The 18,664-nt window shown below is 45.2% G+C and overlaps 1 protein-coding gene across 1 annotated transcript in view; it reads right to left on the reverse strand.

Moving 5' to 3' along the window:
- The window catches only part of LOC105546816, a 540,685-nt gene that overhangs the window by 521,068 nt on the left and 953 nt on the right, over positions 1 to 18,664 (reverse strand). The window contains exon 2 of the mRNA XM_011990116.1: positions 6,699 to 6,804. Coding sequence (XP_011845506.1) covers positions 6,699 to 6,804 — 106 coding nt within the window. The remainder of the gene's footprint in view (positions 1 to 6,698; positions 6,805 to 18,664) is intronic.

The raw sequence follows: 18,664 nt of genomic DNA on the forward strand, positions 1-18,664 counted from the left end.
AAAATATATTTTATATATATATATAAATGTGCTTAAAGCACCAGAAAAATTATTCAAAGCTTGCAAACAAGGCCCAAATAGTTGATGGCACATCCTTTGGTTATCAGTCAGGGACCACCTGAAGTTGTCTAGGAGTGTGCTCTTAGTTCCTCTCATTGTTTGCTCTTGAAGATCCCAGACAACGTGAAGTCACAGCTTAAATGGTCAACTTTTGTCCAGTTGAGATGCAAATACTTTTTGTCTAGTAGAACAGAAACATTAACCAGTTTTTATCTAACTCAGCAATCTCATCTTCACACTTCTTTGCTAAATTCCTCACGAATACCTTAGCTTCTTAAACGCCCTTTGAAATAATCATGGCATCTTACTGATTTCTTCATAAATTAATGAGTTAAAGTGTATATTTACCCAAGAGTCTTGGTTTTACCTTTTGAAAAATTATGCATAAATACTGGCTTGCTGTATCTTTTCACAGACCCAGCTTCAGATTCTAGCCTCCTAGTAATAACGCATAAGGTAAGGATAAAAATCCCTGTGTGTGCTGGGTGAGTATGCAGCTGTGCATTTGGATCAGGGTTTTTCACCTCAGCACTACTGTATTTGGGTCAGGATAACTTTTTGTGGTGGGAGCTGCACTGTTCATTGTAGGATGTTGAACAGCATCTCTGAGCTCTGCCCACTAGATGCCCACTCCCCTCCCCAGGTTGTGACAAACAAGCATGCCTGTAGATATTGCAAACTGTCCCCTGAGGGTTACAACCCCCCTTGCCCCAACAGTTGAGAGCCAACGGTTTAGACTACACTTTATAAACAAGCAACATGGACAGATGTCAGAAGGATCAGCAAAAATTCATAGTGACACTCAAAGAATTATTCTGGATGGAGTTGAAAACTCAATGGAATGTGCAAATACAGATTTCTGAGCCTGCCGCCAGAGATGCTCATTCTGTAGGTTCAGAGGGCAGGATTTGCAGTCCTAACAGGCTCCCAGTTGGTCCTGGAGCTGGGTGAAGGGTCCCATTGAAGCCCGTACTCTGAGATCTGGCATCCTAGCACCTTGTTTTCAGAAGTGTGTCCTGTGAATTAGTGCCTGAGACCCACTATGTACAAGAGTTTCCTTATCCTCAGGGGTTTGGGAAGAGCCCTCTGAAACTGAAACACACACTGCAATCTCAGAGACTTTCATTTGGGAAAAAACAAAACTCACTTCTCTCAGTTACTCCAGAGTTTTCCAAAATATTAGTTTATACAACTAATTTTTTGATTCGACTAATTTTTTTCCCCAGAACCCATATTAACATCCCATGGAACCAGTATCTCTTCAGGACACATTTTGCAAAATGCTGTGCTGAAAAACTGACCAGGATGGACTGAATCAGACACTCATGTGGCTTTGCGTTGATCTCCTGTTGCTACCTGGGAAGGCTTTAAGAATCAGAGGGAGCCCAGCAGACTTCTGTCACCCGGGAGCTGGCTACCTGGGAGCCCAGGTCTCAGCCAGAGCCAGTTCAAGTACTGACTTCTGCCCCAGCCCAAAGCTTGGTTGCTTCTACAGACTGGAGACCTATGAAGACACGTACAGTCCCTCAGCTTTGCCTCCATAAAGCATCCCCTTCCAGCACCACAAACCAGTTCTCTGGGGACCAGGTCTAGGCTGCTTTCCTTGGTTCACTGTGCACGGCTAATGGCTTTGTCACTCAGCGTTTTAAACATGACAAAGGATAGAAATCACCAACCCATAAGTGAGGGCAGAGAGGAGTACATTCCATGGTTAGGGGACCTGAGAATCAAAGGAACTCCATAGGGGGGTGATGGAGGGCAGTGAGGGAGACACAGAAGGCAGGGGTGGGAGCAGTTCAGAGGACCTTGATTTGCAGAGTGATGAGCACTGGATGTAAGAAGTGAGAGCTCCTTTCCCAGCCTTAGACCTTAGATTGACTTCTCATTACTAGGCTATTGAATTCTTCAGCCGCACCAGCCAAGGGGTGCCAAACATTCATGTTAATTTAGGTAAATCCTAAATCCTTCCAGCAATCTGCTATCAACTTGAGTACAATGACAATTAGCATATCAATTAGATTTCTCTCCTCTCTCTCTCTGCCTCCACTCCACCTCCATGCCACTCCCATCCTAAACCACTTACTACTTTTAAAAGTCAGCCAAGCCTGTAATGTCAGCTACTCCTGGAGGATCACTTGAAGCCAGGAGTTCAAGACCAGCATGGGCAACATAGGAAGACTCTGTCTTTAAAAGAAAAATTTTTTTTTTAATTAACTGGGCCTGGTGGTCCATGCCTGTAGTCCCACTTAGCTATTTTGAGAACTGAGGCAAGGGTGTTGACTGAACTCAGGTGGTTGAGGCTGCAGTTAGCTATGGTTGCACCACTATACTCCAGCCTGGGCAGGAGAGAAAGACACTGTCTCCAAAGAAAAGTCAATAACACTAACACATCTCCTTTTCTTCAGTCTCTGAGAGTTTGCAGCCAGAACTCTACACCAGGGTGGGTTACTATGGGAATAATAACCAGTGAGACAAAAGATGGTTCTTAATTCACTTTACAAATCAGCAGAACAAAAGGGAAGAACCATTGCTTTATTTCCAATAGGCCAAGGTGACCTCCAACTCCAAATAACACAGGTTGCTTTTAATGAATGAAACACATCTAAGAACCAGTATAGCCAGAAAGAATTAGACTCAGACATCCTGGGTCTTAATCCTGGCACTACCACTTGCCAGTCCCAAGTTTCTCAACATCTTTCTGCCTCCGCTTTCTGATCTCAGTAGGCTGGACAATGGGGATCTTTTGAGGAGTCGCTGTGTTAATATAAGTAAAGCAAGTAGAATGTCACCAGCAGCAGGTGGTGAACAACTGTAAGACAGGTTGTGCGTGCTCATGAACAAACAGGAGCCCTGAGGATGACCTGACCAAGGTTTGCTTGTTTTTCTGTTCAATACCAGTTTTATTGAGACATATTTAGCATACTATAAAGCTTACCCGGTTAAGATATATGATTCCCTGGTTTTGGGTATATTTACAGAGAGTTATGTAATCACCAACACTATCTAGCTCTAGAGCATGTTCATCTTCCCCAAAGCAATTCTATACCCATTAGTGGTGACTCCCCATTTCCTCCTGCCCCAGCCCTAGAGAGCTTCTAATCTGCTTTATGTCTCTATGGATTTGAGTTTTCTGGACAGTTTGTTCCATTTCATGGAATCATACAACATGTGGCCTTGTGTGTCTGGAACTGTCTTGAGTTTGAATCTCAGCCCTAGAGTCCTAAAGCTTTATTAGGTTCTTTCACTAAGTTGTCCTGAAGTTTCCCCATCTATGAAGTGGGATTAAAACTATAGCAGATATCCTACAGAGTCATTATGAGGATTAAATGTGCTGATTTACACATCTAAAGTACTCACACCAGGCCTGGTTCAAAATCAATGCCACACTGATACCAGCTACTATTACTGCCACTGCTACTATTATTATTCCTCAGTTCCCCTGTCCCAAAGCATCTGACTGGTAGTGGAAATCCACAGATAAACAGAACAAACAGAGAGAAGAGGTCTTGCCTTACTTAATGCACAGTCTGATGGAGACCGTACGAGTAGGAATCTGGCTTAAATGAATACAGTGAAGTCTCATCATATGCACATTTGACTAATGGAAAGCCAGCTCTTCCACCAAAAAGAGAGAGAAAAAGAACAATGTAAATACTGCAATTAAATGCTATAAAATTATATCTTGCATATATTCTTTATTATGCTGTGTACATTACTGCATGCATTATACATTGTTCCCTATTGATTACAATATGGGGATGCACACACTAAACCATGCCCACTGCACACTTTAATGGGTAACTTAAAAGATTTCAAGGTTAATGACAACTGTGTTTGCCTTAAACCCTGACCTTACAGTCTAACCTCTGAGTTAAATGCAACTCTATTGTGTGTCAACAACAATAGCAATTCAGAATTTTTCCAGACGAATTAAATCAGCCAACAAGTTGTCCACTGAGTTAGGTGTTAGGCTGCAATGGGTGCCAACTCATCAACACCCATTTGCCAAGCATCATTTTTTTTTTTTTTTTTTTTGCCCTCCATGAGCTGTTAGCTTCATTTCAAAAATAAACCACATAGGGGTGTCATAAGGTGTTGGTGAATGGAAGAACTGGGTTTGGGAAGTAGATGGAAATAATCTCTCACCCTCCAGCCAACAGGGAAGGCAAGTGCCATGACCTCTCCCTGTCGCTGTCGACACCCTTGCCTGCTTTCTCATTCTTCCTGGCACTCATCACCCTCCTGCAGACATCACATACCTAGCTGTTCATTTTTTTATTATCTCTCCCCCAGCCACTACATAAGCTCACGAGGGCAGGGGCTTGGCCTGGCCTACTCATTTCTGTATTTCCAGTGCCTAGAAAAGTGTGGAGCAGTCAGTCAGTGCTGAGTAATATTTGTTGATAAATGACTTAATGCATGAATGAGGGTAACTGTTTAGACAGCCTCCACTTTTCTCCCATCTCCTGTCCCTAAAACATCCATAGTTCATTCCTTTGACCTCAACTGGCTTATTTACTCAATGTTGAAAAGTATTGAGAATATATCACATGTCAAAGATGAGGCCCTAAGGTAGCATTCTAGGGCTTTGGCATACTGGTACCATCTAGTGGGAAAGAGAATATCTGCAGGTGGGTGCTTAGCCAAATTCAGAAGGTTTTAAAAACTACCGCTACCATAACTCTTTCTGTTACCCATTAGCTCTACTGAGGAAGTTTCCATTCATGCATAATGGTGGCAAGAGAAATCTCGTATATTCACGCCCTACCCAGGGCACATACGGACAGTCCAACAACTTGCCATACGTTTCCATTTTTCCTGCTATGATGCTTCCCAAGTCATGGCTGCTCCCCGTGACAGCAAAGACTCAGCAGGGAAGCACAGATAAGTTAATGACGGCAGGGGTCACTCCTGCCCAGCAGAAGATAAGGGCAGGTGAATACACCCCCAGCCAACTATTCTGCAGAGGGGTCATTGTGAAATGAGCTTTACACAGTGCTTTTGTAGAGACCCAGCAGCAATGAGTCAGTTTCCCATGACTGTGACCAGCTCAATGACACATTCACTATTGGCTTGCCGGCTTTCCTTCTTCTTGGTCTCACTCTCCCAACTTGCTCACTTATGGGCCTTGAGATCATTTCCCAACTTAGCCCCCTGAACCCAATTCTGTGTCTCTATTTCTTTAGAGGAATTCAATCCAAGAGAGTGTTTAACCCCAAGATACTTTTGGGTAGCAAGAGTGCCTTAAAAATTGTAGTCCAGATAATTATTACAAAGCTAAATTATTCCTATGTTAGAGCTAGTCTGAGAATTATGTTCCATAGTTGAATACCAACATCCTTACCTTGATACAAGTTAATGTGAATAATCTCATGATATGTGACCCTAAAGAAGTACTATGATTTTCATGGCAACTAAGGCCAAAGAGAATGCCTGGTCCTCTGCCCTATCCCCGTCTAAACAAGCTTGACCAGCTGGTAAGGGAGCTACTGGTTTAGATTAGTGGTTGGCAAACAGCAGCCTGAGGGCCAAATCTAGCTCTGCTTGTGTTTGTAAATAACATTTTATTGCCCTGCCCATTCGTTTACATATTGACTGTGGCTGCTTTAATGCTACACTGATAGAATTGAATAGTTGCAAGAGAAACCAGCTAGATATCTCATTACAGAAAAAGGATACCTACCCTGGTTTATATCATTGGTTGCCATGTTTATAAATTCCCAACAGTAAAATTTGAACACAAACAAAAAGTAGAGAGTTGACAAAAGTTGACCAACAACACTTTATCAGTAAGGACAAAAACGCCATCTAGGTATTACTAACTTCATTTCACAAATGGTAGCACATTTCATCTCTACACCATAGAAAGGCCATTCCATCAGAACAAAGAATCCTCTATCCCAAGAGAGGGTGGTGGACAAGCTCAGAACAACTCTGTCTATCACTCTATCCCATTTGAACATTTTTCTACAGCACTATCACTACACAAAACTACCATATTTATTTATTTTTCTTGTTGATTGTCTTTCTCCGCTATGAGAACACAAACTCCAAGGAGGGAAGGCAATCTTGTCTTTCTTAATCACTGCTGCCTCCCCCAATGCTGAGAACTGTGCTTGAGATATTGTCTTCCCTCAGTAAATATTTGTTAAATGAATGAGTTAACCAAATAGGGAATGCACAGATAGGCACGGTCACCGAGTGGCGGGACGGTGCACAGAGTGGTGAGGACCCTGTCAAAGGGGAGAGTGTCTGTCCACCAGAACGGGCTTGGAGGGCAAAGGCCATGCTCTTGCTGCTCTGTGGCCAGTATGGAAAACGGAGCTGGGTACATAATAAGCACTCAATACGTGTTTGCTGAATCAATGGCAACCCTCACTAAAGCACTTAAAAGGAAAAAACACTGGTCTGGTAAGACAAAAATAAACTTCAAGTTAGATTCAATCCAATTGCCACACCGTATAGATCCATGTGTCTCTACATAGCTACAGGCTGTATATTTCTTGTTTTCTTTTTGTTTGGGGAAAACATTACAAAAAGTAACTTGCAGAAAGCACCTACTTAGGCAACAGGGTTTCTTAGCACCCCTAGGGAAGAATGCTATCCAGCTGCAGGACACAGCAGCAGGCAGAATTTACCTGCATGGTTGAAGTTGCAGGTGAGCCATGCCCAGGCATCTGTGGGCCATTCTCACTGGGATGTTCTTGCTGGGGAAACCATGCAGTGCAGGTGGGTTTTTTGGCCCTGGTCAAAAGCAAGGACCCGGAGACAAAGAACACAAACGACCCTGGGCTAACCCAGTTCTGAAGGTTGCAATCAGGAGCCCAGACAGGAAGCCCAGGGCCCAGATCCACTTTGAGAGACCAGGAACTCAAATGAGAGGTCATCCCAGGCAGCTATCTTGACTTTAAGGGAGCTGGAGATCAAAATAGACAAAGGAAATAATTTTTATATAATGAGGGGAGTGGGAAAGGAAACTTTTATATACTAGTGCAACATAGAGGAAAATAAATATGCACAGGAATAAAGATGTATGGGTACAAACCATGGTCCCAGTTCTCAGTGACTGTGTGGCCTTGAGCAAATGACTCCACCACTCAGAACTTCTTCTCATCATATATAAAATTGGGAATAAGAGTCGCCTCTAAAGGTTGCAGGAAGGATTCCAGATAACATGGGTAACTAGTGCATAGCAGCTACAGTAAATTGTGGTTACATGGAGGGACTTTTAAAAAGTACTCATGGCACTGGTGCACGCATTCGTGCGCGCGCGCACACACACACACACACACACACACACTGCCCTAATAGAGCCTCCTGGGAACAGCTGATGGGCACATACATTAAGAAGATGAGATCCCAATTTTTTTAGCAAAGACTTGGAATCAACCCAAATGTCCATCAGTGACAGACTGGATTAAGAAAATGTGGCATATATACACCATGGAATACTATGCAGCCATAAAAAACGATGAGCTCATGTCCTTTGTAGGGACATGGATGCAGCTGGAAACCATCATTCTCAGGAAACTATTGCAAGAACAGAAAACCAAATACCGCATGTTCTCATTCACAGGTGGGAATTGAACAATGAGATCACTTGGACACAGGAAGGGGAACATCACACACCGGGTCCTATTGTGGGGAGGGGGGAGGGGGGAGGGATAGCATTAGGAGATATACCTAATGTAAATGACAAGTTAATGGGTGCAGCACACCGACATGGCACATGTATACATATGTAACAAACCTGTACATTGTGCACATGTACCCTAGAACTTAAAGTATAATAATAAAAAAAAAAGGAAGATGAGATCCCACCAGATCAAATGATTTTATGAGGCATGAATCCCCAGGGGAACAATCTTGGGGGACCTACTAATATGGGAATTGGCAAATCCTCCCTGGGGAGCAAACTTTATTTTTTTTTTAATGTCCATGCATTATAAAATACACAGTCATTTCCCCCCTTAAGTTAGTCACATCCTGAAAGCCAAGGCCCCATGACACCTTTAGACCATAAACTTCCTTGGGGAACAGGTTGAAAAGTAATACAACCAACATTTCTTAAGCATAGGATGGCATCATTAGCATACACTTATTTAATTCTCACAAAAATCCTGCAGGGCAAGCACAGATTTTCCTTTTTAGTTGTTTTAATACAGGGGAAAACAGACAAGGAGGGAAATGAAGTCACTTATCTGAGGCAACACTGTGTGTAAATGGCTGGGTAGGGATTCAAGCTCACTTCCAAAGGGCTAGGAGGTCTCCCTAATGCCCCTAAGCAGTCCAAGGCACCAGCGGCTCTGGGTCCAGGCAGCCCCTGGCTCTAATTCTGCTCCAGCGCGTTTCCTGGTGAGGGCCCAGATTGCCGTGCTCACCTCTGGGTTCCCAGATTTGCAGCATTCTTCATACTTGGTAGGTATTCACATTTAAGGGAAGAAGGAAAAAAAAAGGACGGCAGAAAGAGGGAGGCAAGGCAGATGAAAGGAACCAAAGGAGGGCACAGCAGCCTCTCCTCCCTTTAGTCTATTTCAGCCTCTGCTGTTTCCTATTGTAACAATTACCACATTTGTAATTATTTCAACTACTTACTTGTTTTTAATCTGCTGCTCCCACAAGACTGTAAGCTCCATGAGACACGGATTCGGTTCATCTTGTTTACCTCTGAATTCCCTAAATGCTCAATAAATACTTGCTAAGTGAAGACACGGGCCCCAGGTGGACTCGCCCACACACAGACCCAGGTGCAAATCCCAGCTCGCCACTTGTTATTCTGTGATATTGGGCCAGTTCCTTAAACTCACTAGTTTCTTCATCTGTTAAAAGGGCACAGTAACTATACAGAACTCACCTTCTGAGGATAAAGTACCTAGGAGAGTGCCTGGCATACAGCACTCACTAAATATCTTTGTTGAGGAAAGCAGGAAGAAAAGAAGGGAAAGACAGCAGGAAAACAAGATAGACACGTTCAGAATCAATACTGCCACAGAACGCAATAATCTTTCATACTGCAAAAATATGCAGAACTTCAAGAAGCAGAGGTACACCCTCTGTTTCTCACACATCAAACTTCATTCAGTGGCTGAATCAAACTCACTAAGTATTTTTACAGGGCCCACTTAGACAGCTGTAGAATCCTGGCCAAAGGACCTGTTTCCTTGTAAGTGATAATGATTTAGATAACCTGCATGCATCTTTGCAACAAATTAGACTTCCCTGCATTCTAACATCTTTTTACTCACTTGAACCTCCAAGAAACCTGGTCCGTTTTACAGATGAAAACATTGAAGCTGCTTGCTGAAGATCACACCACGAGTGAGGGGGTGAGCTAGAAACAGGATCCAGGTCTATGGTGTGCTGGAGCCAGTTAGTATCAGGTTGCAAGAGCCCATTGTTAAATTTTTAGGAAACCCTCAGGTTAGTAGATTCAAATTGCCCATGATGGGAGTATTTACACCACAGAAATTGGCAAGAGCTACAAATTACTTGGTTGTATCTTGGTTTGGGTTTTGCTTTTTGGTTTGGGTATTTCTTTAGAGTGGCCCCATTGTTAAACATTTACCAATATACCACTGCCTGGCACCCAATTGAATATTCTCCTACGACACCAAAAACATAAGTCATCAAGGCTACACCCAACATGCTGAAACAGAGGCTCATTAGCATTCACAAAGTGATTGCTGAGGGTAGCAGATCATTATTTGCTTCATGTAAGAATTATTTCCATTGCTGCTGATGGAATGTTCAAGAAACGATTAAAGGGCTTGGCAATGTTTCTCTCAAATATCTTGTGAATGAAAAGTCTCAGAGATTGGTTAATTATAGGGGCTGCACCTCCGTCACTTTATTCAAGGGCATTTCCAGGCCCCCACAGTGGCCATCCCAGATGCAAGCACGGACTGGATCTGCTGGCAATACTGTAATGCAGGTCTTAGGTGCCTCTCCCAGGAACCTTCTGCAGCCTGGATTCCACTCCCATGTAGAGAAGCCCTCAGACCGACCCTGTTTACAATGTCTAACACCTGGTCTCCTTGTTTGACTCTTCCTGCCAATTGGAAGAGTCAGAACTCAAGCTGGCATCCTTTACCTCTCCCCGGCCCTGCCATCTCCATACCCAGCCACCATCAAGGCCTGTCAAGTTATCCGCCTATATGTCTCTTGGATTATCTGAATAGGATTTAGTCCATTCTCGCATTGCTATAAAGAACTGCCTGGGACTGGGTAATTTATAAAGACAAGAGGTTCAATTGGCTTGCAATGCTGCATGCTGTAGAGGAAGTATGGCTGTAAAGGCCTCAGGAAACTTACAACCATGGCAGAAGGGGAAGGAGAAGGAGGCACATCTTCACACAGCAAGCAGGAGAGAGAGGGGGCACAAAGGGGGAAGTGCTATACACTTTCAAACAACTAGGTCTTGTGAGAATTCACTCACTATCACGACAACAGCAAGGGGAAATCCGCCCTCATGATCACCTAATCACCTCCCACTGGGCTTCACCTTCAACATTAGGGATTACAATTTGACATGAGATTTGGCTGGGGACATAGACCCAAACCATATCAGTCTACTTCGCTCATCTGCCCCATCTCTGTACCATCATTCCTGAATCCAGCATCCCATGATCTCAGCCCTAGACCAGACTTTCCTTTCCATTCTTACCCAGCTCCAACCCATTTGCTACCTGTAGCCAGAATGCAAATCTGATCACGTCACTCTGTACCTTTCCCTCATTACCCTCAATGGCTGCCACTTGCTCTGAGAAAAACACCAATATCCTTGCAGTGGTTGACAAGGCCCCATTGACTCTGGCACCTCCCAGCCACACTTCACACCACTGCCTTGGCTGTGTGGTGTTTCCCCTGAATAGAGGCTTCACCCACACTGTGTCTTCTTCCCGGAATGCCTTTCCCCACCCACGCCCTCTATTGTGTCTTTGTCTGGAAGCCCTACTGCTCCTCCAGATTTGGGCTCAAGCATCAGGTTGTCAGGGAAGCTGCCCAGATCCTTCATCTGCCTCTGATGTCTTTCTTGTATTCATTCATTCATTTGTTCATTCATGTTTGCTGAGTATCTACTATGTGCCAGGCACTGTTCTAAGCCCTGGGAGTATAGAAGTGAACAAATCAAGCCACAATGTGTGCCACAATGGAGCTTATAGTCTAGTGGAGGAGAAAGACAAAGAACACCTAGGCAAAACATTTAGGATGGCATGACCTCACACAGCTGGGCTTCCTTCCCTCATCGCGGTTGTCTCCATCTTAAATTATTCATTAATTGCTATTGATCCTTCCTGCCAAGCTGTGAGCCCCGAGAGAGCAGAGACTCAGTCTGCCTTATTAGCAGCTGTATCCTGAACACACAAGTGGTGCTTGGAACATAGTAGGTCCTCCACAGAGATCATAGGTATTTACTGGAGCCATTTGGTCTCAGGTGAATCTCCCTGAATTCAAGTTGCTTGAGTGCTTGGGGCCTGGGAGGAAAAGTCCCTAATGGCTGAACTTCGCAGGCCCCCCCTTATATGAGAAGACTCCCAGAAGCCTCTTTGGCTGTAACTTTAAGTTAGATAAAGAGTCAGGAAACTTTTTCTCTAAGGGACTAAATAGTAAATATTTTCAGCTTCGGGGGCCAGACAGTCTCAACTCTGTTGTTATAGCACAAAGGCAGCCATAAACAATTATATAAATGAATAGGTGTGGCTATCATCCAATAAAACTATTTATAAAACCAGGCTGCAGGCAGAAATTGGCTCACGGGCCATAATTTGCAACCCCTGAGTTAGATGATCGCAAATGCCCAACGGCTGATGGCAGTTGAGGAGGGATACTCCGCTCAGTCTGAGTCAGCCTCGGTTCTGCTGGCAGTGTCCAGCAACTTTCCACAGGGCCTACATCAATCAGTCCACAGGGAGACAGCCACAGAAGCTCAAGCTTCAGGTGTCTGCAGCCAGCACCTTCTTCCTGCAGCACACAACACAGGAATGCGGTTCCCTAACACCTTGGGGGAAAGAGACATTGGCCTGAAGACCCCGTAAGGCAAGGATGGCGGCTGCCACATTCCTTCCTTCCATTCCCCAGGCTCCTCCAGAGGCTGAGCTCATTTCCGGGCCCTGCCCAGGCATGTGGCAGGGCTGTTGATGGCTGAGCAGCTGCTGCCCTCCGCCCCAGCCCAGCCTGCGTTCAGCTAGGAGACACAGGGTCTTTGTGCCTCTGCAGCAGATCGGGTGACGCTCATTGGTGTCTTTGAAATGAGACATGACATGTCAAAACGTGCCTATTGCTAATGTTAATTTTCGAGAATTTGACTTCTGTTGGCAACTGGCAGAGGAAAAACAATCACTTTTTTTAATATGAGTATATGGAGTTATATTTACCCTGATCTTTGGGGTCTGTAGCTATGGAAAACAAGAATCATCTGAGGCTCACCTGCTGGTATGGGATGAGGCAGACAGATTAGTCTAGTATTTACAGAGCCAGAGAGCATTAATTGTAGCATTAACACTGTGTGTAGAACAGTCGTGGGTGTTAACTGTTAAAACAGATATAAAAACATCACACAAGCTCCAGGACGGTGCTAGGTGTGACAGTGTCCTATGCATAAGAGTACTCGGCCAGGCACAGTGGCTCACGCCTCTTTATCCCAGCACTTGGAGAGGTGAGGCAGGTGGATCACGAGATCAGGAGTTCAAGGCCAGCCTGGCCAAGATGGTGAAACCCCATCTCTACTAAAACTACAAAAATTAGCTGGGCCTGGTGGCGGTCAACTGTAATCCCAGCTACTCGGGAGGCTGAGGCACAGAATTGCTTAAACCCTGGAGGTGGAGGTTGCAGTGAGCCGAGATCGCGCCACTGCACTCTGACTTGGGTGACAGAGTGAATCTCTGTCTCAAAAAAAGTACTCTAGGTGACAAAGCTGCAGATGCAACTTTGTCCTGAAGTCACAAAGGTGATGAATACTAGGACAGTGTTCCCAGAGGCCCTGGCAAGTCTAAGTACAGTAAGTTATTGTGATGTTCTGGTTATGTCTACACCGTGGGGGAGCAACACTCCTGGAATGACGATGTCCAGATGTCACTGTTCTCCAAGGACAGCGATGCTCTTGGTACAACACTACATAGAGCAGGGGTCCCCAACCCCCAGGCCAGTACCAGTCCATGGCCTGTTAGAAACCAGGCCACACAGCAGGAGGTGAGTGGCCCGTGAGCAAGCAAAAGCTTCATCTGTATTTATAATGTCTTCCCAGCACTCGCATTACCGCCTGAGCTCCGCCTCCTGTCAGATCAGCCGTGGCACTGGATTTTCATAGGAGTTAGAACCCTATGTGAACAGTGCATGCATGGGATCTAGGTCACATTCTCCTTATGAGAATCTAATGCCTGATGATCGGTTACTGTCTCCCATCACCCCCAGATAGGACCATCTAGTGGCAGAAAAACAAGCTCAGGGCTCCCAGTGATTCTACATTACAGTGAGCTATATAATTATTTCATTATATATTACAATATAACAACATAGAAATTAAATGCATAATAAATGTAATGTGCTTGAATCATCCCAAAACCATCCCCTGACTTCCAGTCCGTGGAAAAACTATCTTCCACGAAACGAGTCCCTGGTGCCAAAATGGTTGGGGACTGCTGACAGAGAGGGTATGAGGGCCTCTATATGATCCCAGGGTTTCAGAGTCCCTTGGCTGCAGATGCATGATGACATTTTGTACCAACACACTGGTGTGCCAGGGCTTGTACTGACTCAGAGCTGCAGTGTGTCACTTCTCTGCATAACTCTTACATCTGAAGCAATGATCTGGGTGCTGTGTCTCTCTGGGTGCCGTGTCTCTCTGGGTGCTATGTCACTCTGGGTGCTGTGTCTCTCTGGGTGCTATGTCACTCTGGGTGTCCGTCCAGCAGTGCTGCCAGTAACGTGCTCAGGAAAGGGCAGTCTCCTTGGTCATGCTGTTCCAAAGCACACATCCATGGAATTCAATCACAGGGAATGAGAAAAGGCCACTCCCTGCCTTTTCAAATAGTCCATCACTGAGAAATTAACTGCATCAATTTGATCAAACCTCAACATTTGTGAAAGCAGACGTTCCAAACTCAAAAAGCCCTAGAGGCAAGCAGGCAAAATTAGTGAGCACAGAAGGCTAGGTAGTAGAGAGTGGTGGGGATTGTGGCAAGCTACCGAGGCACGTCCTGCCTAAACAGGGCAGTAGTGACTCAGCCCTGTCAAGTACGGCCCTGTGGACGTGTGGATCTAGGGCTGTCTGACCTGACTTTTTCAGAAATGCTAGAAACCTGGATTTCTTTTTTATTAATGTACAATTTTCAAAGCATTTGCGCCAAAGTGCATCCACTGCCAAATTTAGTCTGTGGCTGCTACTTGGCAACCTCTGCCCAGAAGCCAGAGTTGCAGGGTTGGGATAGATGAGTTTCATTACCACCAAGTAGATGTCTCGAGGTTCAACCTGCTAAGCCAGAGGGTGACCCATTTACCTCCACAGACCCTGGCTCAGTCGGCACTTCAAGTTAGAAATGTCCTTTCTTCTCCTCTCCTGCCTTCCCCTAAGCTGCCTCTCTCAGCAGAGAAAGATGACTTTCCACCCTAACTCTAGAATAAGGCCACTGCCGAATGCCTACTGCAGAAGCAAGAGATCCTACAGCCCAACCATTGTCTGTGCAGCCTGTTCATACCTGGGGAGCCAGGCCTGGGATCCCAGGTGGCTGCAGAAGAAGCAGGCTGTGGGGAATTATATTGGCAACATCCTTCAGGAGGGTCAGATTCTCACAGGTACATGGGCACCTGGTCGACAGCTAAATAGAAACAATGCCGAAACCACTGGTCACTTGGTTTGATTCTGTCCAGCTGATTATTGTAATTGGATGACAGGTGGATATTTCCCTCTCCTTTTCAATGGGTGTTGGAAAGTGAGTGGACCAAGCTCAGGAGGCATGCTTCTGGGTGGTTATGTAAGGGGGAAGGCTATCTCCTTCCACAGGCAGAACTGTTCCTGCCTTTCGGCTGCCTAAAGAATAAAATCAAGTCCAACCAAAGTCAAACGCCAGGAAATTTCAGAACTTCCTCACATTCCATATTGCATTGTCTACAAAAGTCTTTGAAATTCTCCCTGCTCCAATACTCACAGGGGATACAGAGTTGAAGAATGAATTAGAACAGAACGAACTACAATAGGGGAAAAGAAAGAAAGCAAGAAGAAAACTAGTGAGGAAGCAAGAAAGCAAAAGAAAGCAAGCAAGCAAGCAAGAAAGAGAGAGACAGAAAAAGCAAGAAAGCAAGAAGAAAGCTAGCAAGAAAGCGAAAGCAAGCAAGCAAGCAAGCAAACGAGAGACACAGAAAGAAAGAGTGAAAAATGGCAGGATTTCTCATTTGGGGATGCTTGTGGCAAATAATGTGTAATAAGGAGAATAGTTTTGTTTTGATAGAGTTGCTACGTTGAAGTTCTTTAAAATGAGCTGTAGATTCAGAATTTTGTAATGCTGTAGATGGAGCCCTCTTCTGGAGAAATTTTTCAACAGGTATTATAAGATCAAAACGCACAGAGATGTATACACTCACTCAGATGCGCACACAGAAACACTGTTGGCTACTTAGATGATATGATTGTCACTCAAGTGTAAATTAAATACATAGTTTGTCCTTTTCCTTACCTTCCACTAAATATAAATTAACTAGACTCCCCGAGCAATTGTATTTTTGGAAGGAAATAAGGATGTTTTCCAGAACCTAGCTATATTTTACTCTAAACATTGAACTTCAGATTGAGGCTCAACTTACACATCCAAGTGCTGATACTTTTAGATAATGCAGTTATCGGGTATGTTGGTTTGTTGGGCAATTTCACTATAACACATAGAGGATACTTCTGGAAGGAAATAGATTTTACTTAATGGAAAACCCAAGGGCTAAAGATAGAAAAGGGGAGAAGGGAGGGAGGCAGAGTAGGAGCGATCAGCTAAGATGACTGTTGGGGCTTTTAGTATAGACTGTGGAATTACACAAATTCCAGATTACATACTCAGCTTTGCAGTTTATTAAACCTCTTTTGGGACTTGCTAAAAAAAATATTCAGACAGGTGAACTCTGTCACTGACTCCTTTTACTACATATTCCGTTTCCCTAGTGCTCTGGAACTCTTACAGGCTGTCATGTATCAACCCTAGGGGGGCAGGGGACAGCACTCTCTTCAACCCTGTGTCTTTTTCCTCATCCAAAAGGTTCTGCAAATAAACACTGCTCTTAAAACATAACACACAAATTTGCAGGAGCACTACAAGACACTGATTCTCATTGAAAATCCTGAAAATCAAGATTCTGACTCCAAGAGAGAACTCCCCACTTTATAGCGAAATCTCAGAATTCCATGGAACATTTTTAGTCACTCCCAAGTGACTGTCCTCCAAGCCTGAACCACTCCCTAAATTCCTAATTCTTGGGGGATTACTCATTCATTGTTAGAACTCTTGGTTAGTTGTAAGTGCTACCCAAATAGGGAGGGGAATCACATTTACCACGGAATTTTTTGCTCATTTCTTTCTTGATTTGTTTCGTACTCATTACTTATCATAGGCAAATTCCAGAGGCCACTTCTGGGACAGACTTCCCCAAAACACCCCAGGGGATAGGAGAGGTGAGTGTTCAACGGTGCCAGCTTCCAGTCATTGATGCTTAGAATTCCTCACCTCCTACCAAAATGCATAAAACAACAAGCAAGCCAGTAGGCTTACAGAGATTGATGGCTTCCAAAGCCAGACCCAATGCTTTACAACTGTGGTGGAAAAAAACATACAGGCTTGCCGGAACACCACCAGGGCCGAGTGACTAATTTGCTTTATTACATTGTTTTTCCCTTCTGTTTTCTCTCTGCCTCAGGAAAGTTTTGTTTTTACTTGTCGACTCAAAGGCTTCAAGACTTTCCTCACTTTTTTCTATGGCACACAGAGCTCTGCAGTGGAACTTCTTGCCGGTTAACTGGATTGCATCAAAATGATTTTTCTGTGAGGTACTATTGCTACCGGGATATCCATTACTATCCTAATGTGGACATTTGCTCTGATATGCATAACAATTGAAAATAGAAATAAGCCTCTCAGGGCAATCATTTCAATTCACAGCAAAATCTCTGCTTCCTTCGTCTAAATAAATAGAGTGAGCCTTCAGAACCCACCTGTGCCAGCCTGGCCCTGGGTGAGGAGACACACCAGTTCATTTGCAAAAAGAACCATGCACAGAGCCCTTAGTGCATAAAAATCGATCTTGGGGCCCTGTCACGTGGTCTGTCTTGCTCTAAAGGCGGCATAACTTTGGGCAAGCCCTGGAATCTGACCTGAGGTTGAAACCTGCCAAGAAAAAAAGAGGACTGTGAAGTCCTGGACAACGCAATGGTAAGTGCTCTCAGACACCCACAGCTCCCAGAGTGGCATGCATTGCATAGGACATCCTGTTGAATGCAATCCTATCCACTCAGCAGTCCTAGGAAGGCAGCAGATTATTTTACAATGGAGAACTTGGAAGCTCAAAGAGGTTAAACAACTTGCCCAGGATGGTACCACTAGCAGATGGCAGGAAGGATCTGTCTCAATCCTTTCTGTCTGAGGCATGCTCCAAACCGCCTTGCTAAACTGGGGTATATGTACACACATACAGCCTTAGGGGTCTTTAGGGTACAGGACATCTGGAAAACTGGTTCACAGCCAGGCTTGGGATCCATGGCAAGACTCAAGATTGTAGAGACCCCAAGATAACCAACCAGCAAAGCCTGGTAGAAAAGGAGCTATAACTGGGCAGTCCTCAATGGGGACTATATATCCAAGAAAGAAACAAGTCAGGAGCATGGGAGCGGGCTCAGCAGCCAGGCACTTGAATCTCCCCTGGTACTATCACCCATCACTGCATTTCTGAGACGTTAGCCCATTTCCAAAGTCTCACCCCAACATTGCTCTAGCAGTGTCTCCCGTTAGAAGGCTGCTCCTGTCTCCCTATCCCAGACAGTCCCTACCTGGGACCCCAACTCCCTTCCCCTCCCTCTCACCCGAAAACTCACACCTGAGGCTCTACCCCAGCCAGGAACTCAACACTTATTCCTAGCACCCTGAGGCACTCCCTGTCTCTTTCCCTCCTCTCTGCCCGGCCCTGCCCTGCCCTGGCTCCTATCCACCCACTTGAAGGCTGCCAGCTCACTCCAAGTCCCAAAGCCTGACAGAGAGGCGATGGGGGACTGGATCGGGTGCTCTCCGAAACCACAGGCCCCCGAGCAGCGCTGGGCGTGCCCCCTACAGCCGCCAGCACCCCAGGCCTGGCCTCGGAACGCTGCTTTCCTGCACTCAAACTTCCCGAAATCTCTGAGATGCAGAGGTGATTGCAGGCTGACCGCGTCTCCCTCGCCCCCTCTCCTGGTTGGCGGGCCCTTCCCTCGCGCCGCAGCGCTCGGAGGGTTAACAGGCAGCTGCAGCCCGGGTGGGCAAGGCTTGAACTTTTCTCTGCGCTCCGCTCCCGCCCAGGGAAGGCAGCAGAGGCGGCAGCCCGGGATCAGGCCGGAGCTCCAGCTGGCTGGACCCAATGCTTTACAACTGTGGTGGAAAAAAAC

The sequence above is a fragment of the Mandrillus leucophaeus genome, unplaced genomic scaffold (genome assembly GCF_000951045.1).
Source record: "Mandrillus leucophaeus isolate KB7577 unplaced genomic scaffold, Mleu.le_1.0 Scaffold37, whole genome shotgun sequence".
NCBI lineage: Eukaryota > Metazoa > Chordata > Mammalia > Primates > Cercopithecidae > Mandrillus > Mandrillus leucophaeus.